At 39.2% G+C, this 21,246-nt stretch overlaps 5 protein-coding genes across 16 annotated transcripts in view; 2 read left to right on the forward strand and 3 right to left on the reverse strand.

The window, feature by feature from the left end:
* Positions 1-20,964, forward strand: snx16 (sorting nexin 16). 10 transcript variants are annotated; one of them, XM_085938676.1, is made up of 9 exons: positions 12,890-13,063; positions 13,922-14,444; positions 14,877-14,963; positions 15,722-15,870; positions 15,954-16,023; positions 17,070-17,206; positions 17,399-17,521; positions 18,181-18,222; positions 18,920-20,964. In XM_085938676.1, exons 2-8 carry the CDS (start codon positions 14,034-14,036, stop codon positions 18,197-18,199), a joined length of 996 nt encoding a protein of 331 aa, XP_085794802.1. In that variant the 5' UTR covers positions 12,890-13,063; positions 13,922-14,033; the 3' UTR covers positions 18,200-18,222; positions 18,920-20,964. The 10 variants fall into 10 exon arrangements, with proteins under 10 accessions (XP_085794795.1, XP_085794798.1, XP_085794802.1 ...); XM_085938677.1 differs by having other exon boundaries at positions 18,181-18,217; positions 18,920-19,049; XM_085938669.1 differs by lacking the exons at positions 12,890-13,063; positions 18,181-18,222 and adding an exon at positions 1-177.
* pigm (phosphatidylinositol glycan anchor biosynthesis, class M) lies at positions 297-2,901 on the reverse strand. Its single transcript, XM_085938667.1, has 8 exons — positions 2,621-2,901; positions 2,313-2,486; positions 2,124-2,244; positions 1,829-2,045; positions 1,602-1,705; positions 1,281-1,435; positions 1,091-1,192; positions 297-971 (listed from the first exon to the last, which is right to left on the reverse strand). The coding sequence occupies exons 1-8, from the start codon at positions 2,789-2,791 to the stop codon at positions 804-806; spliced, it is 1,212 nt and encodes a 403-aa protein (XP_085794793.1). The 5' UTR covers positions 2,792-2,901; the 3' UTR covers positions 297-803.
* Positions 3,115-7,719, reverse strand: LOC147041767 (leukocyte elastase inhibitor-like). 2 transcript variants are annotated; one of them, XM_085938665.1, is made up of 10 exons: positions 7,557-7,719; positions 6,888-7,066; positions 6,310-6,402; positions 5,516-5,653; positions 5,211-5,328; positions 4,943-5,085; positions 4,274-4,351; positions 4,104-4,193; positions 3,851-4,031; positions 3,115-3,769 (listed from the first exon to the last, which is right to left on the reverse strand). In XM_085938665.1, exons 2-10 carry the CDS (start codon positions 7,062-7,064, stop codon positions 3,543-3,545), a joined length of 1,245 nt encoding a protein of 414 aa, XP_085794791.1. In that variant the 5' UTR covers positions 7,065-7,066; positions 7,557-7,719; the 3' UTR covers positions 3,115-3,542. The 2 variants fall into 2 exon arrangements, with proteins under 2 accessions (XP_085794791.1, XP_085794792.1); XM_085938666.1 differs by lacking the exon at positions 6,310-6,402.
* Positions 8,096-13,427, reverse strand: LOC147041768 (leukocyte elastase inhibitor-like). Of its 2 annotated transcripts, none has more exons than XM_085938663.1 (10): positions 13,248-13,427; positions 11,483-11,664; positions 10,845-10,991; positions 10,366-10,506; positions 9,929-10,046; positions 9,666-9,802; positions 9,480-9,560; positions 9,232-9,318; positions 8,967-9,141; positions 8,096-8,795 (listed from the first exon to the last, which is right to left on the reverse strand). In XM_085938663.1, exons 2-10 carry the CDS (start codon positions 11,657-11,659, stop codon positions 8,557-8,559), a joined length of 1,302 nt encoding a protein of 433 aa, XP_085794789.1. In that variant the 5' UTR covers positions 11,660-11,664; positions 13,248-13,427; the 3' UTR covers positions 8,096-8,556. The 2 variants fall into 2 exon arrangements, with proteins under 2 accessions (XP_085794789.1, XP_085794790.1); XM_085938664.1 differs by lacking the exon at positions 13,248-13,427 and adding an exon at positions 11,794-11,850.
* LOC147041769 (uncharacterized) overlaps positions 19,017-21,246 on the forward strand; it is a 12,413-nt gene continuing 10,183 nt past the window's right edge. The window contains exon 1 of the mRNA XM_085938680.1: positions 19,017-19,107. Within this exon, the coding sequence (XP_085794806.1) occupies positions 19,082-19,107 (26 nt within the window). The 5' untranslated portion in view covers positions 19,017-19,081. The remainder of the gene's footprint in view (positions 19,108-21,246) is intronic.

Below are 21,246 nucleotides of genomic sequence, written 5' to 3' on the forward strand. Positions count from 1 at the left end.
CCTTTGTTGGGATTTTGTCATATTATGTGAACCTTATTGTGTGTTGTCTTGAGATGGCACGACAACGCGCACGCAAGCGCCCGTGGCGGATACGAGCACATCCAGCAGCGTTTGGCGAACGTGGACAGGAATTAAACAAGGCAAAGCGTGAAAGAAAACAAGAAACTCTACTTGTCCGTGAGTACACCGAAATAATGACGGAGATGCATTGGATAAAGTGCTTTGAATAATGAAGCCCATTAATTAATTTGCCACTATAACCAACTATGTATTGCATTTGAATGAATGTTCCAGTATTCGGATTTTACAGCATATTTATTTTGCATTGCATAATAATAATGACATATAAACAAAAAATAAATGAAAAAAAAACATGCATCCCTATAATCATTGATTTGGTGGGTCTTTATACCTGAAGGAGTGACGTCAGGTTACTTCAGGACAGACGCCCAATCGGCAAACACAAGCTGCCGCCTAGTGGACAAGGCAGCACATTGTAGCGAGCTCAAATTAGGTTGTAAAATTTCTGGAATTTCCAAGTTTCAAAATACCAGCATGAATAAGATATCACTGGGGTGTTTTTTTTTTATTATTATAAAAAAATTGTGATTATTATAAACACACACACACACACACACACACACACACACACACACACACACACACACACACACACACACACACACACAGAATGTATATTGCAGTTTGCCCATCACAAAACAGCATAATTCAGATGAGAGAACAAGTGTTTAAAAAAAAAAAAAAAAAAATCACCAAAAAAGTTCTTGCACATTCATGCAAGGTTACTCGAACTTCAGTCTCTTCAGGTTAACTTTTGGTTTGTAATGTACGATGAGCTGCACCAAGATGAAGCAGTTGACAATCAGAAAGAGCAGCCCGGCGAGCCAGATGAACAAAAAGGCGTTGTGGCCCTCAAATTCCAGAAAGTAAGCCGGGACCAACCATACACCCTGATGATGAGGAAAATATTCAAAATAGTTACTCACAGGACATATTGTATTCAACAAACTAATTCATTGTGCTGGTACACTATAAAGTTGAGTAAATATTAAATAATCAAAATAGTCACCTGTCCAGCAAACCAGAGGAATAGAAGTCCCGCTCCTTGTTTCAGTGAGAGACTCAAATGAGGGATGACAAGAGGAAGTAAACTCAGGTACCAAAGGAAGTACTAAAAAAACACAACATAGCCATTCATATGAATACTCGGTCCCCCCCAAAATTAGAGGAAAATACAGGCTTGACTTTGACCTATACACCTGTGACGTGCAGACTTTATTGAAAGTGACAAAGATGGCCGTGTGGAGGAAACAGCAAAAGGTTAGGTCACGGTGAAAAGCCCATGACGTTACCAACAGGAGAATCAACTGCGGAAGGAATGCCGCCAGGCCGAGCCACTGGCTCCACCTGCTGTCTGCAAAACAAAACAACAGAGTAATGGCTGCTGCCATCACTTGACATGGTTTTAATCGTCTAAAAAGTTAGGGTTATTTGGCTTTAGGCAAAATTTGAAAGAAGGACATCTGTAAAGATTGAAGTCCTGAAAGTTTACCCAAAAGGTGAACTTATAAATACAGGACCTGCAGTTAGGTAGAGCATGTAGAAGTATGGAGAGAAGTTATGGCGAATATCTCTTCTGGTTAGATGATACAAGTAAGTCTCTTGGAGAAATATCCAACCGTACCTGGAAAAAAAAATCATCTGTGTATGTGTATGTATATATATATATATATATATATATATATATATATATATATATATATATATATATATAAAAAAAATAAATGCAACAATTTGTTGCGCTTACATGTGATAGAAAAGTGCTGTGAGAGCAAAAAAAAAACCTCCGGCCACACTTGCGAAACACAACAACTCCCTGTTGAGGAAACCTCCCAAGAAGCCCATGACACTTCTCCACTTTTCTGAACGAAGAGTCAGAACAATGGGTAGCGCGTAGGTGATGGGATAGATCTTCATATGAACAGACAAGCCGTATAGCAGAGCTGCCCACGTCATACGGCGGCCTGTGACACAGAAGACTCAACATTAAAGGAGAACTGTATTTGTGATTCATCCACCCATTTTTCTATTGTGTCACATACTCTCTATACAAAGAAGAGTCCCCAGCACCAGAGCAGTCAGGATGGACTCGGCATTCCCTCGGCTGGAAACGCCCATCGGCAGGGGGTTGAGGAGCCACAGCGAACAAACCCGACGTGCCGTCTGATCATAAAGACCACCAAAATATGAAGCACAGAGGTAACACTTCTGAAACATGAATTGAAACACACCTCTGAGCCAAGCCCTCGTAGGCAAAGGATTTTGTAGATCAGCACCCCGGACAGCACGTCACATAGGATGAAAAAGAGCTTGCCAAACACCATGTGGAGATAAATATTAGGAGTGAGCAGCCAAGCCAGTAGTGGTGTGTATCGATAGGTTGATCTGTTGTACGGCGACTCGCCCTGTATACACGATTATCATGTAAGAGAAATAATTGAATGACACAGGGGAATGGAACAATATTGTGCATGTAATAGTCTAGTATAATTATACTGACAACATTTCCAGCTAAGATTATGACAGAGGCTAAAGCTACCTTAGTGGTGAACCTCGCAGCATCCGTGAAAACGTGATAGTCGATATCGGTGTACTTGACTATCATAGTCCTATCGTGGAAATCGCCATAAGCGACCAAGGCAAGACGTATAGTGAAAGAAGCCGTGAAGAGAACATGTTTCTCTGTCAGTTTGGATATTAACCTCTCCATCGATTTGAAACGGGAAAGTATCAACTTTTATATTAGAATATGTTGGCAGCTCCGAGAGCTAAACAGTCTGATGGTGATGTTGCTGTCATGTTTACATTCGGAAAATAACCCGGAAGTAAAGGATGTTAATAACCCGGAAGTGACATTGTTCTTTGCGCTTGGAATTCTGCACAAGATCTTTGGCGCCCCTATATGTTCAGGAGGGAGATCTCCTGGCACTATGGCTGAACTGTCCTCAAAGTACAAGTACGACAGAACTATTTGTAACTGGGAGAGAGGGGCGACTGGTAATTATATTTGAAGTAAATGACAACTGCATGAAATTTGTGTTTTGAATCACACTTTTATTGCATACGTAAAATAATATTCTCTATAGATAATAGACTCGCTGAGCAGTTAATGTTGTCTTTGGTTCTCATTGCACAATGTACTGTAATCGGTATTACACAGATGCTGAACTATGTCGTTATTGTCTGGTTGCATCAAATAAATTGAGTGATCAGGTTCCTAACACTGTAGGAAGGTTGAATTTAAAACATGTATGTTATACAGAATCAAGTACAGTATAAGGAGGCACCGGAACAGTATATAAGAATCACCCATGTCTGAGGGAATGGGAGTAACAATCAATGCAAAAGCATCTCAGAATTACATAGGAGCAGATTTATAAAAAGGAAACAACCACACAATTGGGGATTCCTGCAGTGGTGCAGATAAGCGCTACCACGTTGGGAATTAGGAAACTAAATGCTCACACAGGGGAGCAGTACCGGCCAGCAAAAAGAACACTCATGGACGGGTTATGCCGAATGAAGAAAAGGAAGGGGTGGTCAGCGAGGAATCTGGGTGTTATTGGAGCACAGCGCAACATCATGATGGCAGCAGTGGCTGCGGCAGCCTCGGTTCCTTCCTCGTTCACTTCTACGAAAGCCTTGTGGACGACTTTTGACAATACGAGGTCATTGGCTGGTGACATGCCTGAAAAGAGAAGTTATGTTAGAAATTCAAATTACAATTGTTTGTTTTAAAAGGAAGACTAAGGGAAACGGGTAGACCTACCAGAAAAGTCACTTCTCGACATGTCGAAGGCATCAACCATTCCCATGCTCATCAAGACATTCTTCAGGTCATAGTTCTCCTCCATCTTGAATCGAGGTAGCCCAACCTGGACCTCAACTTCATCCATCATATCTGGACGGGTCCATTCCACAAAGTTCTCATAGGTCAGATTCTTCTCTATCTGTGATGAAAAGGAAATCCAATTTAAATTGGCCTGTCACTAAGCAGTGTTGTGTATTTGTGCGCATCTTACTTTAGTCAAACCAGTAGAATCATCATCTATGTCAACGGGTAGAAAGATGAGCATGCTGAGCTCCTTCCCCAAGTAAGGCATCTCCAAGATCTGCATAACACAAGTTTCTTAAATTGCCACAAAGATAGAAACTATAGGTGTTGTTTTAGGGTGGAAAAAGATGGTAGTACCTGGCACTTGATATCAGGAATGAAGGCGAGGGGGAATTTGGATTTCTGGTGCATCATCTTCACTGGTGTGGTTGCATGCTAAAAATAACAGCAATAAAGACCACAAGTAATCAATCACTTGCCCTTTCTTGTAGTTACCATTTAGAAATTCTACTTTCTCCTTACATACTAACTGGACACAATTCTTTTATGAACATTTTCATAAAACTGAAGAAAATAACTTCATGAATTGTATTGTTATTTCAATATAAACGCTGTAAGTAAATATTAGATAGGTTTTGCTGCACTATGCCCTTTTTCGCTCATATGACACCACCCTAGTTGTGACAAGTTCAAACAATTCTGGACAAAGTTTACCCTCATCTGTGAATCATTTGTCAGTGACATCAGAATAAATGAGTGCTTTGTCCGTATAGGTGTTCCCACAATTAAGCAATGTGAAATTTTACACGTTTGAACTCGACACCGCCACTTTGTGCAGTTGCAACTTGAGACGTGTGTATGAGACAGATGTTTTTTTTGTTTTTTTTGTTGTTTTTTTAAATAAATGGGTGGAGGTGTATCATAGGAAACCAGGAAGGAAACAAAAACATTCTCGCTCACAGCTTGTCATTGTTATGCTGAATGCGAGTCACAACCTATCCGTGGAATTTGCCTCTGCGGTGTTACCTTGCTGAGCCTAAATTGAGAGTCGTGTGTTGAAGTCTCATCAAATTTTTTGGCCCAGTTGCCTTTAAAGTAGATGGCATTGACCAGCACTAGCCTACTCATGCTGTCCAACACACCCTGGGCCAGTATGTCCTTAATTTTACCTGGTAAACAACAGAAGTGCAATGAGAAACAAGGGCCACAAAGTGACAGTGTATTTTTACTTTTTTTGAAGGGGGGGGGGGGAATGAGGAGTAGGAATCTTTCTGTGTATGTGTGGTGATAGCACCTTGTGTTTTCTTCTCCACCCATTGGTTGATGTTGAGCCGGGCCGCCTCATGGCTGCGGATGAAGTCGACAGACTCCAGCTCTGCATTGTAGTGCTTCCTTGTGTCTGCTAGAAAACCCTGAAAGCATCAATAACCATTTTTTGGGTCAATTCACTATGACGATCATTAACGAGAATGCTGATTTTATTAGGTACACTTGCAAGAATGTAAAAAAAGTATCATATTGACTGTGTTTTTAGAATGTTTCATTTAGCTAAAAGTGTAACTTGGTCAATTCTTCAAGAAGAGGCTACACGACACAAACCTCAACAAACTGGTACGACTGTTCCCCGTACAGTCTGTTGGCAACACTGAGGGCGTACTGTGCATCTGGTCGGTTCAGTTCTGCCAGCAGTTTGCCAAAGCTGGCGTGAACATCATCCTGGGCCCTGGTTTGCAGACACTATGGACCGATAGGGCGATAGGTTAGAGAGTGATGTGACTTTTGACTAAATAATCGTGCGCCTGCATTGACCTGGAAATAATAAAATTGGTAAAGATTGAGAGAGAGAAAACCTTGACACATGCAATGCCACCACCGAGTTGTTATTTTTGTTATTTAAGCTTTCATATACATATTAAAATGTCTGAACTCCTGTTCCCATGCCAGTTATATAGAGCTGAAGAATGCTGTCCAGAGGAGTTGGCATGAATATGACTCACCTTCCTTCTTTTGTCATGACTGAAAACTCTCGTAAAAATTATCCTCGTGTTTTCTTTTTTTGTGTGTGTGTGTGTGTATGGTGCATTGTTAAATTCCACAAATGGTTGTCCTATCAAAATGTAGTTCCAAGTAGCCACACCAAGAAAAAAAACATAAAAGAAAAAGATAGCGCCTCACCCTTTCCCATTACGCAACACCACTGGGTGTGTAGCCCCTCACAGGTCAAAGTTTCAGCATGCAACAACTGAAGTTGCTCATTTATGTTCTCCTGAGATGGAATTACTGTATCCACATCTCGATGGACTCACCCCTGCTTCAACCAACACCACCCAGGCCAGCTGTTAGTAAAGTGCTGCACATGCTTCCAATATTCTAGTTGCTTTGAATGTTACCACCTTTGGCAGAAAACTGGTCTGGATTTGTTGTTGCATTTGCATTTGCATTTGCATTAGCGGTGGCGCTGCCTTTCGCTCAGTGAGACCGAGAACCTGGAAGGGGTTGCAAGTGGTTATTGTTCATTGATTCAAGATGTGTGCAGTGTGTGTAGATATAAAACGTCCAACATGTTCAGTTACTGGACTGAGTGCATATTCTAACCTATATGGAGACACACACTTTGCCCCTCTTGCCCTTGCAATTCAGCTACTGTCAGCAACTTAACATCAGACATAAAATACAATGGATCGATCCAGTTCTGACTTATGGTTGTGTGACGTGTGGTTTGGCGATCCACTGGGTGTTTGCAGAATCATGTTTCACCTACATTCCAACTACTTCTATTGAATAAACCTGTTGGTTAAGGGTAGGGCCAAGTCACAAAAGGCACACTGCCACTCGTAAAAAAAAAGAACAACATCACAAAATGAGGAACTTTAGTAATACAGTTCTATTGCAACAAAAGGGTTGAACAATGAAGAACAAATTATTTCATTATTCATAAATAACAGTGCTTGCGTGTGCACTCATCAACTACCTCTGACATCTGTGTGGCGGTGTTGCCCCCTGACCCCAACATCACCATGGCCAGGGCTGAAGAGATGCTAAAAGGGGAAAAGAAGATATTTGCGGTCTTATCATTATCGCCGAGTTTCGCCAGTAAATCCAGAGAGAAGGTGGTATTGGCCTTGGATAGCGGGGTAGATGATGCCATGTCTGGGGGGGGGGAAAGAGAGCAAAAAATAAGCTATTATGGATACATGTTTGGCATACAGTTGTAATTAGCTGTTAAACATTTGTCTATACGCAAGACAGTCACCTTAGATAAACTTTTCAAAAAGTTACAAGACCGGTATTGCAAGTTTTGAACATTTAAACTAAGCAAAAATAAGACATCTGAAATCAAGGATAGACTTTGGAGCAAATGCTACAGAGTCTACAATCATACAAAGGTTTACAGAATATTAAACAATAAATGATTTGCATCACTTATATTTGATTGCATGGTAATAGTTAGCATAAACGCTGGTTTCCCAGTGCTGCATATTTCCCCATACATTAATGACACCATATCATATTTTTTATGTCTTGTTGCAAATCATCTAAACTCCCTAGATAAATGACAATCTACAGTGCAGTATATTCATCATAGAATAATTGCGGTCAATAAAGTACAAATTCGTTCAAAAGTGAATGAAATACTTACTGACAGACGTGTTTCCTCAAGACGTGAGTAAATGCAAAGACGGAGTTAGTCAAGTGTTTTAATACACACGTATATATATTGTTTTTACACTGACACGCCCAAAAACTTGTCACCGAAAAACAGCTTCCGCGTTGATGACGTAATTGCACGGAAGCGGAAGAGGGAAATAATTGCCAGAACATAGTTCTACAACTGTAAAAAATGAGAATAAAACCTACCGATTTCAAATGCTGCAAAGTAAGTTATTTAAAAGTTGTTTAAAGAATGCAACAAACCTAATTAAAAAAAAAAAAAAAACCTTAAATTAATTGAAATTTGATTATAATTGTGAAGGTTAAAATTGATGTTTTATTTTATTGTTATTGTTGCTGTTGTATGGATGTGTCAATATTATTTCAAGCCACTATTTCCAATTCATTTCTAAAAAGACTATATGAAATAAAAGATGTCAAAGACGATAAAGAGGCCATGTGTACATCAAATGTAGTCTATTTGGATTAATGTCATGTATAGACCCCAAATGTAGGTTGAATTGCATGTGAAATGTTGCATATGCCATTTTAATGCAGAAAAAACTCAGAAGACACACAAAATGGTCAAAGCTTCACAATATTTGTTCAACTTTCCCTTGCTATGATGCCTTTACGACGGCAAAATATAAAACCCTGAGATAAAAAAAAATCCCAGCGACACATCCCACTTTGTGACTAACAAATGAATAACACTATCAGCACTATTGGTTCCCGTTTACATGCATACATACAACATACCGGTACTTGCTTAAGACTGCAAAACGTAAAACCGTTAGATGAAAAAATTGCAGCAACATCTCCCACCTTGTGACTCATCAATGAATAACACAATCAGCACTATTGGTTCCCATTTACGTGCATGCATACAACATACCAGTACTTGCTTCTTCCCCAAATACTTATGTAGATCGATACGTAGCTTCTTAATTCATCCTGAGGCGAACTTGCAGAAAATACACAGTACAAGCTCACTCAGGGGAGGTGTATTGACCAGCAAACAGAATGGTCTTGGATGGGTTATGTCGGATGAAGAAGAGGAAGGGATGGTCAGCGACGAATACTTTGGGGATTTTAGGTGGACCTATTGAGGTGACTTCCACAACAATGACAGCAGTGGCTGCAGCAGCTTCGGTACCCTCCTCATTTACTTCCACGTAAGCCTTATGGATAACTGCTGACACTGCCAAGTCAGTTTCAGAAGACATGCCTAAAACATAAGAAATGTAATAAGGAGTATTTATGTCTGTGCTACAGCGGAATTTTCTTAGAATTGTTCTTTTGTTATGTGGTATTGCTTAACGAAAGATTGCTTGAAACGGACTGGCAGTAATACTTGTCTGGTGAGTGATGTGTCAGACATGATTCATGCACTACTTACCTGACAAGTCGCTTTTATCCTCGTCAAAAGCATCCACCATGCCCATGCTGATAAGAACTTTATTTAATTCGTAAGTGACCTCCAGTTTGAATCGAGGTAGTCCGACCTGGACGTCTTCTAAAACCATATTGCCTGTCCACCTCATCATATTATCATAGGTCAGTTTCCCCAACAGCTGTCAAGGTGACAATTATCAAACCAAATAACACATTTGTAAATATTGTGCATTTTTTTTTCTAATTAGCAAATATGCAATGTGTTTTACCTTCTCCAAGCCTGTGTTGTCCTCTATTTCATTGGGCAGGAAGATGAGCATGCTTACATCGCCTCCGTCATAAGGCATCTCTAACACCTGTCCAAAAGTATTCACATTTTATTTAAAAAAAAAAACCCACAAGATATAATTATTGTTCTCAAACTTGATTAAGGTACAGGTAGCCTATTGGATTTTAATTGATTTAATCAATGTTGGTAGGGAAGCAAAATATCAATCATTACAAGTTGTTTTAATACCTGGCTGTTTAACTCTGGGATGGCGGCGAGGTTGAATTTGCCGTTCTGATGCATCATCATCATCACTCGCTTAGCATCATTCTAAGGTTGAAATAAAAAAGTGAAAATACAGCACATCTGAGACTTCCCCCAACAATTGTTAATCATATAATATTAATGTTCTTCATTGTTGTAAAAAAATGATACCTTGTTTATTCTAAATGGCGCTTCATGAGTCGAGTCTTTGTTGAATTCTTGGTTCCATTTGCCTTTAAAATAGATGGCGTTGACCAGCACCAACTTGGTGCTGGGTTTGAGGTTCTTTATCAGGTTCTTAATTTTACCTGGTGAATAATTTAATATTAGGGATATGAGATCTAGATACAGATTATGATGGCATGGCATTATAATGATATGTATCAGCAAAACATCAAGAAAAAATAAATAAGACACAAATGAAAGCATTGCACCTTGTGTTTTCTCTTCCACCCAACCGTTAATGATGTCCTTAGCTCCATCTGCATTAAACTTGAAATCGACACTCTCCAATTCAGCTTCGTAGTATTTCCTGGTTTCCTCAAGGAAGCCCTGGGAAGTACGATAACGTCAACATTTACATAGAACAATCAAATTGTCATAGTAACAATATTTTATCGTGCCGAGAGTCTTTCTCCGCTTACGTGTGTGCTTGCTGTCAAAGAAGTTGAAATAAAATTAAGACCATAAAAGGCTACAACTGAAGCAGAATGATGAATGTGATCGAAAGCAGGAATTCTCAGTATTATATTGACCAATCAATATTTATTTGAAGCAATTTGCTTTGTGTCAATTAGAGACAGTAAATGTTGCAACTAAATGTCTTTTGCGCTATTATGTCTTATTAATACTAATAACTAGATGCACATACTTGCTCAAAGGTGAAAGTTTGCTCCCCATACAGCCTGTTGGCAAGGCTGAGGGCATAGCCAGCATTTGTCTTGTTGAATGTGGTCAAAAGTTGCTGAAAGTAAGCGTGGACGTCATCCTCACCTCCGACGGGATCTAGAACCTATCAACAAATAGAGGAATATGTCTGAAATGCTGTAGAAGTCTCTATAATAAAGTGAAATTGTTGTGTAACGGCATTAATGGAGTATTCTAATCTGATGTATACATCTTGGCCACTAAAGGTCAGTAAAGTACAGCTATACAGACACTTGCAGTTTCTCAGCTACTTAGGTGGATTTTGTTTTCCTTTGTTATTGTGTGATGACTTGTAGATGTGAAAAATTGGACATTTTTAATTGGTGAAAGGATTACAGGAAATCAACTCAACATTTTGATGAATTGATCAGTTGTTGGCATCTACCTAACCAGCCAGTTTTACTTCCTAGTAGCTTTTTGCACCTTTCTCAGGTATTGTGGCAGCTTGCTGGAACATTGTAGCTGCATCCGCATCTGCTCTCGCGTCCTCAGTTGCATTTGCATCGGAGACTGCTTCGTCTGTTGTTGATTTTCCGCCGTGGGTTGCATTGACTTTTTGAAGCAGAGGACCTATAAGCAGAATCAGTCTGACACAGTCGCAAGAAAATGCAAGTGAACCCAAATAGATTCGAAAACTATCATTAGATTTTCTTAAATCCAAATAATAGATGAGGTGTTTGCAATACAAACAAATAAGTACACGGGTATAGAACATATTGCTTCTTCACATCAAGCAAAGTCAGATGACGTGGCTCGGGCATCTTTTTAGGAAGTGAATTTTGTCAGGGTTGACATTGGTTGCATTACCTTTTCTGAAACTTTGTGTTCAACTCTAGTTGTTAATACTGGGCAGTAAATACATGATCTTGATAACTTTACTTAGGTTTTCATTTTATGTTTAAGAATCACAAACTGCACATAATGGAGTTCCTAACTTGATTCTGCACCACTTAGTATTTTCCTGTTGCAATATAATCCAGACACCGAGTTGCTATTTCTCCAGCTTTGCTGATATGATGGACTGTTGCTCATATTACAGCGAGTTTGTGTGCGCCTCATACCTCTGACATTTGCCTGGCTGTGTTAGCCTTAGCCCCCAGCAAGACCATGGCCAGAGCCGAGGAGATGCTGAAGGGGGAGAAGAAGACGTTCTCCTTCGAGTCCTCCTCACTGAGCTTTTGAAACAAAGCCAAAGAGAACATCGCGTTGGCTTCGCTCGGAGGGTTTGTCAATGCCATTTTGTCTGATGAGAAGAAAAGAAAGATCGACACTCAAACTTTTATCATCTACGCAATCAAAATGTGATATCGTATTAAACTATATTTGTAAATAACACATCTATATTTTTAAAAGGATGATACGCTGTACTTACAGAGAGACAAGACAGCAAGTCCTCAAAGAAAACTTGTTGTGAAAAATACAATTCGGTGCTATTATACGCATTGCACAATTGCCACACCCAAAAAGGTTCACTTGCTTCCAGACAAAACTGATTCACACCCTTCAATGGAATGAGTAAGTAAAACCGATGCCCAACCCTGTTTTACCCCAAAAATCACCCACGCGGGAAAGGTTAAGCCAACAAGTAGAAATAATTCAGGTATGTAAATGTTGATCAATCAATCAATCAATGTCAGTGAAAGAACATAGCAACTCTGCATTCAACTAAAGCAAAATCAATTACTAGTAGCAAATGCATAGTGCTGAATAAGGTGGACGTCCAGTAAAGCTTGCAGAACTTCAAGGCGACTTTTCATTTTGTCTTCATTGCATCATAAAAAATAGGTAAATGTGTATATGAATCAAATTTTAAGAGATAAGAAAATAATATTTACCACTGTCAGATGGACTAGCCATTGCTTAATAGGAAAATAATAGATTTTTTTTGTTATTAAAATAAATAATACACACACATGCATTATAAATTGTCTATTTAATGTTATCTATAATAATCATGAGTCACTTCAAACCAAATCTCAATGTTGATATTGTTGGACAACTCAGGTGTAGTTTTTGATTAAAATCTTTATTTTGAGACACCTTTCATGGAACTTCTCAGACACACCTACTATTATAGTTTCATCAAATTCATTTTGTGGGTTTTGCCTGTTGCCAACAGGTTTTGCAGCAATGGCTTTGGAGCGTGAGAAAAAAAGTCCTCAAACACTTGACTATGTCGACGTAGGAATGATAAATTCATTATGTTGTCATTATGTATTCAAATGTATCATTTGTGATTGCGGTGGGTTAACCATATTTTATGATTGCTGTGGAAAGTGTCTCTCATTCTCTCTCTCAATTTCTCTCTCAATTTAGCTTGCTCTCTCATCTCTCCATCCAGTATATTTAAATTTATCATCCATTCGCTCATGTTTTATTTTTTAAATCTTATTTTTAAAGTCTATTTGTAATCAGAAGAAATAAGAGCGACATTTATGACATGGCTGGATTGTAGCCATTTACGTGATTATAGCCCCCTCATGTGGTTGTAGTAAGTCACTGCAGTTTGTGGACTGATATTCAAGCTTGCTAACATGATACAGAGAAGCAGATGACTATGCAATGTGAAATGGACAAACAGCAACAAGACAATCACGCGTGTAATTAAGGTCTTCTGGAGGGGGAGCATTACCTGCCTTGCGGTATGTCAGACATTTACAAATAATGCATGGATGGATAGATGTCCAGTAGTATCCCCACACACCATATGCTATCTTACTAGCTAATGTGGTATTGTAATCTACCTACAACTGTTAATCTATTTCAAAAAAATACTCCTGAATGACAACAGCAAGGCTTGTTGATTGTGCATGAGAAGAAACTTACTTGCATCCTTCTATTTTGAGCACAAATCGACTGGCGATCGTTAGCTTGCAACGTTAACAGATGTTGATGACTTCTCACTGACTGCCACTGTTACTTATCACTTAAGTGTACACGTAATTTAAAACGGCAGCAGATAAACAAGGCATCAATGCAAGTCAGTATTCCGTAAAGTTATTTGGATGTTCTGTACAGGTAAATGCTGCAAAATGTCTTTTTCCTCTGCAAGTATTTCCATATTTGGACCATTAGTATGCAATTAAAATGAACTAATTGTTCTGCACTAATAACACTGCACGGCCCAACGTGCATGCATTTGCTATGCACAGGTAGTTTTGATGAGTATCAACATCCCCACTATTAGTTTTGCCTCACTAGTGGAAGTCCGTCCTGAAAAAAAGTTCTGAATTGAATAAATGCTCCTATGTAAAGGGTTTTTCAGGAGTGGAGCTAAGTTTCACTCTTCATGCTTTCATCATGTTCCTATATTTGTGCCATCTACAAACAGGAACTAATGTATGATTTAACACATAAATGTTCATTTTGTAGAACAATTATTTCAAATATTTAGCATGGAAAACAGGACTTGCACATAGCTGTAAAAAAAGTTTCTCATTTTTGCACACTCATTGTGTGATATATTTATTTATTTATGTACCAATAACACATTTTGTAAGGTTTTGTCCAGGTTGCTGAAGATCTTCATCAGTCTGCTGACTCAGCATTGTTGTCAGGCTTCCACATCAATCTGCACCTCAGTCATCACGTTGGGACGGCAGTGACGGAGGAATGGCGTCGCCGTTTGTGCCTGTCCCAGTACCCTTGGACAGAGTTTCATCAAGTGGTAGTAGTAGCAAGCTAAGAAGGCCGCCTCGAGCTTCTTCGCTGGGATGCGTTTCCAGCAATTCTTCATCCCCAGTAACCACTTCAGCTGTGGGCGAGCATGAAAAAAGACACGGAAGTTCCCCGCGTCAATCCCGTTGCACGGACAGAAGCAGTCGAAGCCAAACGCCGCCGCCTCTAGGGAACCCTGTCATGCAAACGAGAGAAAATGGGACTCTTGAGCCCTCGGTGGGGTATTCAAGTTGCCCCCGTTCTATTTCGGCTCCCATAGGAAGCCAGCAAGATGGAGAAGAGGAGAGGCCAATCACCCCAACAGTTCTTGGATACGAAGTCATGGAGGAAAGGGCAAAGTTTACGGTACAGAGGCACAGAATAATTTTTTTTTTTTTAAATATATATATATATATATATATATATATATATATATACATATATATATACATACACACACACACACACACACACACACACACCAACATTGACATATTACTGAAGACAAGGACAACAACATCTTCACAGTCAAAAAACAAAACACAATCACTATTAAAATGTATTGCAGTCATTTTTTTCCTGGTTATTTTTCTTATTTACTCTAAGACTGTAAAAGCTGATTATTTTGTAAATTAAATATTAATGTCAATTTATTATGATTTAGTTACTGGTTTGGTCTGTAAGAGAATTTTGAATAAATGCAACAGAAATCAGACAATATTTACTGTTGAGAAGCTGAGAATTTTGATTTTTACATTTACAAACTTGTGTGTGTGTGTTGTGTGCCATGTGATGTAGGTTTACAAAATCCTGGTGAGGAAAAACACGGACGAAAGCTGGGTTGTTTTCAGGAGGTACGCTGACTTTTCCAGACTCAACGACAAGGTGGGTTGTCAGTGCATGATTTATTTATACATGGAAGGGAAATAATAGCCAAGCCAAGCTGGAGTTTGCAAGGCAGTATCCCCTCAAGGGATTTGAATGCAATTAGACCTTTTGTTTTCTCGTTTTGTTTTGGATCACACACTGGGAATGGTTACAGCTACACAAAGCCGGCCACTATTCCCAAACAGTTTGTTCACAAATCAGCAATCTGCAACAAATGGGATTCTCCCTGCTTTTTTTCCGGAAAAAAAAAAAAAAGTCCATGAATGTGCTGTTTTTAAAAGTAAAGTAATGTAAAAATTGTCACTGTAATTGAAATGTACGGCGAGCTGTTCCTCATTAGCATTGCAGTCCCCCGATGTGTGGCTGGCGCCAGTTCACACTGTGCTCACCATGGCCGTCTTCTTAAACAAATGCACATCGATGCCCAAATAGAAAAGGGTTAAATAATTAAAAAAGTCCAGATCAGAAAAAATTACTTATTTGTTTTATATAAAAAAAAAAATAGTGTCAGTGAAATGTATTGATTTGTTCAAATTTGTCATGGTATATATGTTTATTCTTGATAAAATATTTATCTGCTGCTTACCTGACTATTTCAAATTTTAGAGCACTCATTTTGATACCATGTTACCACATTGTATTTTATTTTAATTATTGATTGATTGATTGATTTCTTTTTTTTTTTTTTTATTTCCTCTTTGAACGTGGACAATTTCATCATAATGCGTCTTGTTTCTGTATGTTCTCTGCTGTAGTTGAAAGAGACCTTTCCGGGTTTTCGACTTGCGCTGCCTCCTAAAAGGTGGTTCAAGGACAACTATGACAGCGACTTCCTGGAAGACAGACAGTTAGGACTTCAGGCCTTTTTGCAAAACTTAGTTGCACACAAAGACATTGCCAACTGGTATGCGACACAGCCGTTCTTGTTGCAACATCTTGTTTTTGATGTTTTCTATGCTAAACATGCCACTGTTTCTCTTTTTTCAGCCAATCAGTGAGAGAGTTTTTATGTCTGGATGAGCCGCCGGGGCCTTTCGATAGTTTGGAAGAGAGCAGGGTAAGTCTTGACAATTGATTTTGAAAGTCCCAGGTGTCATCCCGTGGCCACAGCAGTGCCATTTTAAGACTAACGCGGTCAACTCAGAAAAACAGGATCCCATGAGCATCAGAGGACTCGGGGCAGATATAAAAGTGGTGTTGGTCTGGACCAAAACAATTGTTATCATGATTGGCTCTTCTGTAATGTGAAAAGCCACATAAGAGAGCAACTTGCTGGGAGGCATCCTGTTGCACACCAAGTACCAAAACCATTGTGGCCTCCAAGCTTCCGGGACTCGCTAGCCAATTGCCTGTCACGGATATTATGATGGGCTATTTGTAAACGTAGCAGTACTTAAATATGGAGAGGGAAAATGGTTAAAATCCCACATGGCGGCTGGGAACATAGTTCACTGTAAATGTAGCTTAAGATCTGTTGCAGCCACATGTTGTAGGCAAATTCCGTAACCGCTGAGTACATGTAGTGTTTTGAACAACACGCAAACATCAAAGCTAAAAGATTACAATAACAAAAAGATCGTTGCTATGCTCAGTGCTCGAGACTGGGACCAATTTGGGCGCGTGTGTGGTTTTTTTGGAGATATGCGTGCTGTAGTCACATAGGGATAAGAGCAAAATTTCCTTCCAGGAGCCAGTGCAGGAGAAGCAACAAATGTTTGAGAGAAACGAGGCCATGGCGCTTCGAGACGTCTACCGAAGCTGATGTTGACGCATGTCACAAATTAATGGCAAAATGATTACTATCACTAGTTTATGTTTTGAGCGGGATCAAATTCCACTCAAATATCAACACCCACTTTCCAAATGATTCTCGTTCCCATTTTTCGTAGGTTTTTGAAAAAAACGCGGTGTCTAGAATTCCAGAATTTCTCAACACCAAACCAGAACAGTTCAAAATATGTTTGGTTTTGAACAAATGCGACAAAACAAAACGTGTTTATTTTTTCGCTCCGTTTTTTTTTTTTTTTTGCTCCCCACTGCCCAATATTCCATCTCATCCTCACCCCTGCACTTGTTTGACTCATGTTTATCACATCCACAAAGGCTTTCTGCGAGACTCTGGAAGAAAGCAACTACCGTCTTCAGAGAGAACTGCTGGAGAATCAAAAAGAGATCGCCACGCTCAAGAGGAGCCTTCAGGAGAAAGAACAGGCCCTTCTGCTGATGGAAAAGCAAATCAAGTCAGTACACACGCGTTCACACGAGTCATCTTTTCAAATTTCATTTGAGTTACACTATTGATATGACGAGATCAAACACCATCATCATCATAATAAAGAAAATGATGAACAATGACAAATCAACACTTTTGTCTTCCATCGCTCACATATGCCGTATTAACATAATGGCTCGCACTTTGTGTGGTGTGCCAGTGGTGAATGCGCGACCTCGCTGTCTCCGTGCGGCCTGTCGGCGCAAGGCAGCGATAGCAGCGCCGACGCAGATGTGGAATCCTCCGCCGCGGAGGCCGATCAAGACATACCCAACGGACCCGGGTAAAGAAACACAACACATGAAAAACAGACCATGAAATCTGTCCGGGTGGCCAAGGCAAGCATAACAAATGCAAAGGCGCATACAAAAGAATTTTATTTTCAGTAATGAGCCAAATCCAAAGCTTCAGCCATTTAAATCTCCACAGAGCATTTCAACACTTTGTTTTTGTGCACATTAGCCAAAAATAGAATCAATAAAAAAAATGATATCACCTGTTTTAATAGGAAAACTCACCTCATGACACATCGCATTCTATTTTAGTCAAACTTGAAAATAGCGCTTGTGACATCACTCGTATCAGGTTTGTTGCGTGTATTCTAATTACAGGCAGATATGAATAATCATGCTGCAGAAAAGCATTTGGTTTTACGCAAAGAGTACAATGAAGAAATGATTCAATTTGTGGTCTCGGGAAATCTATTGTGCCTGTTGAAGATATATCTTTCATAATTTTCCTCACAAGTTAAAACAAACAATGATAAAAACAAGTCAACAAACCGATTTGGGACATTTGTGCAACAAAGTGCAAAATATGGATTCGTCTCACAGCGCTCTTTTCTAAACATAAATATATGGTACTTCTTTTCTGAAGATAAAATCTTTGTTTTCTGATATGATCTCTACCATCCTTTCTGCTCTTTACAATCGCATTTTACAGTCATGAGGCCCCAATCTGAGAGCAGAGTCCAGAACATGTGAGGTACTAAATATAGCTGTTCCGCAGGGTACCCCTGTGGGCTTCTGTCTCCCCCCCCCCCTCTCTCTCTCTCTCTCTCTCTCTCTCTCTCTCTCTCTCTCTCTCTCTCTCTCAACATTAACATGCATCCCGCACCTTTTTGTGTATTCAGGGTGGCAAATGTTGAGAGCGATTCGTAATGATGATGCAAAATGATCCTGATGACAGGACAGCGTCAACATCTCCTTTTTAAAGGTTGGGGTCAAATCACTTTCAGTTCTCCAGTGCCTCATATATATATATATTTTCTTTTTTTGAATACTCGAACGATTCATCGGTTAAATGTTTGACATTTAGTCCGACTAATTTGAAAATGATTTGATTCCAACTGTGGTTGTACTCTGTTGAACTTTTTACACTGTGTGCTTCTTTGGCTGTCGCACACGCCTTCCTTCCATCACGTCTGACTAACACATGATCATCTTCACATGGCGGCCCAATGTGAGGTCTGTAAGCTTCGGCATTCTTCTTTCTGCTTTCCCCCCCCCCGCCCGATGTTGTGAAGATTCGGGAACGCCTATAGAATATGCCGACGTTGGCTCAAGATGTTGTCTTCCTCTTGTGGAATTCAATGGCTGTCCTGTCGGCGGAATGTGATTTGCTCTTTTTGAAAACGTCCCCCCAGTTTAATGTCACGTTCATCCGTGCTTTTACTCTCCAGTGGCACGTGTGAGGTCCATGTGGGGCGATCGTCTGCCTGTTGGTGCGGACCGTCGTCGCTCGACGCCTCTCCTCCAATCATCCAGGTCGTCCAGCTCGACCAACAAGAGATGGATAATTAAAAACACTGGTCTTCCTTCTTCTCTTCTTGGTTTCACACCATATGACTCAAGCCATGTGCATCAGCAGGTCCATTTTTTTATTTTTTATTTCCTTACTTCAATCAAATGTTCTTTAATTCTTCTTTGCCTTAAGGGCAGGTTTTGGTTCAATGTACATGTTTGTTCAAAAGCTGGGGCTCGGATGAAGTTATTCTTTTGCAAGATTTTGAAGAGCACTTCTAGTTCTGCCACAGCTTGCTTCTATTTTTCTCATGTGGTTTCCATGTGATGGATGGGTTACGGGATCTCACGTCTGATGCTCAGATAAGAAATTCTGAAGGCTGTCTAAGAACAATAATGTCTGGAATCACTTGAGTTAAACACCTTTTCCGTGACCCTCCCCATTGCCTACTTTATAATTAATCCATCCTGCTGATTGAAAGCCAAAGTTTGGCTTCCGGACCAAAAAATAAAATTATCTTGAGGATGTTCATAGCAATTAAGTCACTTTATAAATAAACTTGAATCATCGCATCAGTTTAAGAAAACCGCCGCAAGGGTGAACTGGACTTCTGTCGACCTGCCAAATATAGAAATGAATAGATGAAAATAATTATATTTTTTACTCCATGACAAATTGAAGTTGCTTTTACCCTCTTATAGGGTATTTATATATATATATATATATATATATATATATATATATATATATATATAAACAATACTTTATCTTCTGTTAAACGGAAAGTCACCCTCCAAATTTTCTTTGCAATATGTTCCACGAGTTCAAGAGTGCATTTGCAAAAAGCAGAGATGCGATGCTGAGGTCCCCAACTAATGAATTCATCTTTTGTTTGTAGAATTTGAATTAAACAGGCAAAATTTACCCGTTTTTTATCCATCTCAGTAGCCGGCCATTTTGCCACTTGCTGTCGACTAAAAACGACATCACAGTTGCTCAGAATTCAAGTCACAACCAAACACGGCTCGCTGAAAAATTGGAGACCTGAGCAACTCTGATAACATCTTCAATCAAAATGGCCCAACCCTCAGCTGGATAAAAACGGATGAATTGTGCTGCTAAACTCTTATCCCACAAATGCAATATTAATCAGAATGCCTAGTGGGGACACATGCAATATATTGGGAAGAAATTTAGGGGTCGACTTTCCCTTTAAGAATCATGCTCTACATACCATCATGCTCTTGGTAAAATTTGTGGTAAACCAAGTAATGCAGGCAAACACATCACAAGAAGGTTATGCACTAAAAAACAAAAGTTGTGGGACTATAGTTTTGAGAAATTCACTGCAAAGAAGCGCAAGATTGCTCTACTCATGTCTGTCACTCTCCACAATCTTGTTTAAGTGGCAAAAAAAAAAATATATTTACAACACGTTACCTCCCCTGACAATGTGTGCTACGGAACTGACGGAGTATAACCGTAATATCTGCTTGCATCTTGTGACGGGTAGATATGAAAGATTGTGATAATGACCGTAACTTTAAGAATTATTAGTTGTTGACATTAGCTGTAAAACTCTTTCTTAAACTCAAGATTGTTGAAAGCCATATTTTTTTTTGGAACGCAGAATGGATCTTTAAAAGGAATGTGTGATGACCAGCTGTTGTTTTGTGGTAAGTGACTCTGCAAGATAGGTCTTGGAATCAGTGGTGGGAAGCACTTTACGGAGAAACAATTACACTTAATAGTGATCATAATAATAGCTTGGATGTGCTTTTTAGTACCACGTTTCCGTGTTTTAACTCGAGACCTGCCGTTCATCTCAGTAAGGATTATTTTGTCATCAGTTAGGGTTTTCTTTGCTTACTTGTATAATAGTTTAAGTGCCTTTAGCATCTCATCATATTTTCATTTGGTGGCCTGTTGTAGCTTTGTATATAAAATATGTGACTTTATATTAAACCACCTTATGCTATTAAAGGAAATAATGTTTCAAATGATACACCTGTTTTTATAATATTGTGTATGCTGAACAATATAATATTTATCATCATTCATTTCATTTATCATTTATCATATAACAAAATGAGTTCCTGATCATCTATATAAGCAAACTGGGATTTAAAACAAATCTGATTTACGTATACGATAAACAATACACAGATTTATCTGTTCTCAAAATCCCGCCCAATACTTTTATTTGATTGCTTTGACATTAAACTTTATTTTGATAGCAATCCCTATGGGAAAAGACTTTAACAA

The sequence above is a fragment of the Syngnathus leptorhynchus genome, chromosome 19 (genome assembly GCF_054491065.1).
Source record: "Syngnathus leptorhynchus isolate UIUO chromosome 19, UIUO_Slep, whole genome shotgun sequence".
NCBI lineage: Eukaryota > Metazoa > Chordata > Actinopteri > Syngnathiformes > Syngnathidae > Syngnathus > Syngnathus leptorhynchus.

Bases quoted from the DNA above. Each gene is read 5' to 3' on its own strand.
- pigm (XM_085938667.1), bottom strand. From the start codon at position 2,791: ATGGAGAGGTTAATATCCAAACTGACAGAGAAACATGTTCTCTTCACG. The intron at 1,436-1,601 runs GTCCTGTATTTA...TTTGTTTTGCAG, and splicing joins CATGCTCTACCTAACTGCAG to ACAGCAGGTGGAGCCAGTGG. The intron at 972-1,090 runs GTGACTATTTTG...CCTCATCATCAG, and splicing joins TCCTCTGGTTTGCTGGACAG to GGTGTATGGTTGGTCCCGGC.
- LOC147041768 (XM_085938663.1), bottom strand. From the start codon at position 11,659: ATGGCATTGACAAACCCTCCGAGCGAAGCCAACGCGATGTTCTCTTTG. The intron at 10,507-10,844 runs GTGCAAAAAGCT...ATTTGTTGATAG, and splicing joins TGCCACAATACCTGAGAAAG to GTTCTAGATCCCGTCGGAGG. The intron at 10,047-10,365 runs GTATGTGCATCT...CGTACTTCCCAG, and splicing joins AAACTTTCACCTTTGAGCAA to GGCTTCCTTGAGGAAACCAG.
- LOC147041767 (XM_085938665.1), bottom strand. From the start codon at position 7,064: ATGGCATCATCTACCCCGCTATCCAAGGCCAATACCACCTTCTCTCTG. The intron at 5,329-5,515 runs GTTTGTGTCGTG...TGATGCTTTCAG, and splicing joins AGTCGTACCAGTTTGTTGAG to GGTTTTCTAGCAGACACAAG. The intron at 4,032-4,103 runs GTAAGATGCGCA...TTTTCATCACAG, and splicing joins ATTCTACTGGTTTGACTAAA to ATAGAGAAGAATCTGACCTA.
- snx16 (XM_085938669.1), top strand. From the start codon at position 14,034: ATGGCGTCGCCGTTTGTGCCTGTCCCAGTACCCTTGGACAGAGTTTCA. The intron at 16,024-17,069 runs GTAAGTCTTGAC...ACATCCACAAAG, and splicing joins ATAGTTTGGAAGAGAGCAGG to GCTTTCTGCGAGACTCTGGA. The intron at 17,522-18,919 runs GTAAAGAAACAC...TTTACTCTCCAG, and splicing joins GACATACCCAACGGACCCGG to TGGCACGTGTGAGGTCCATG.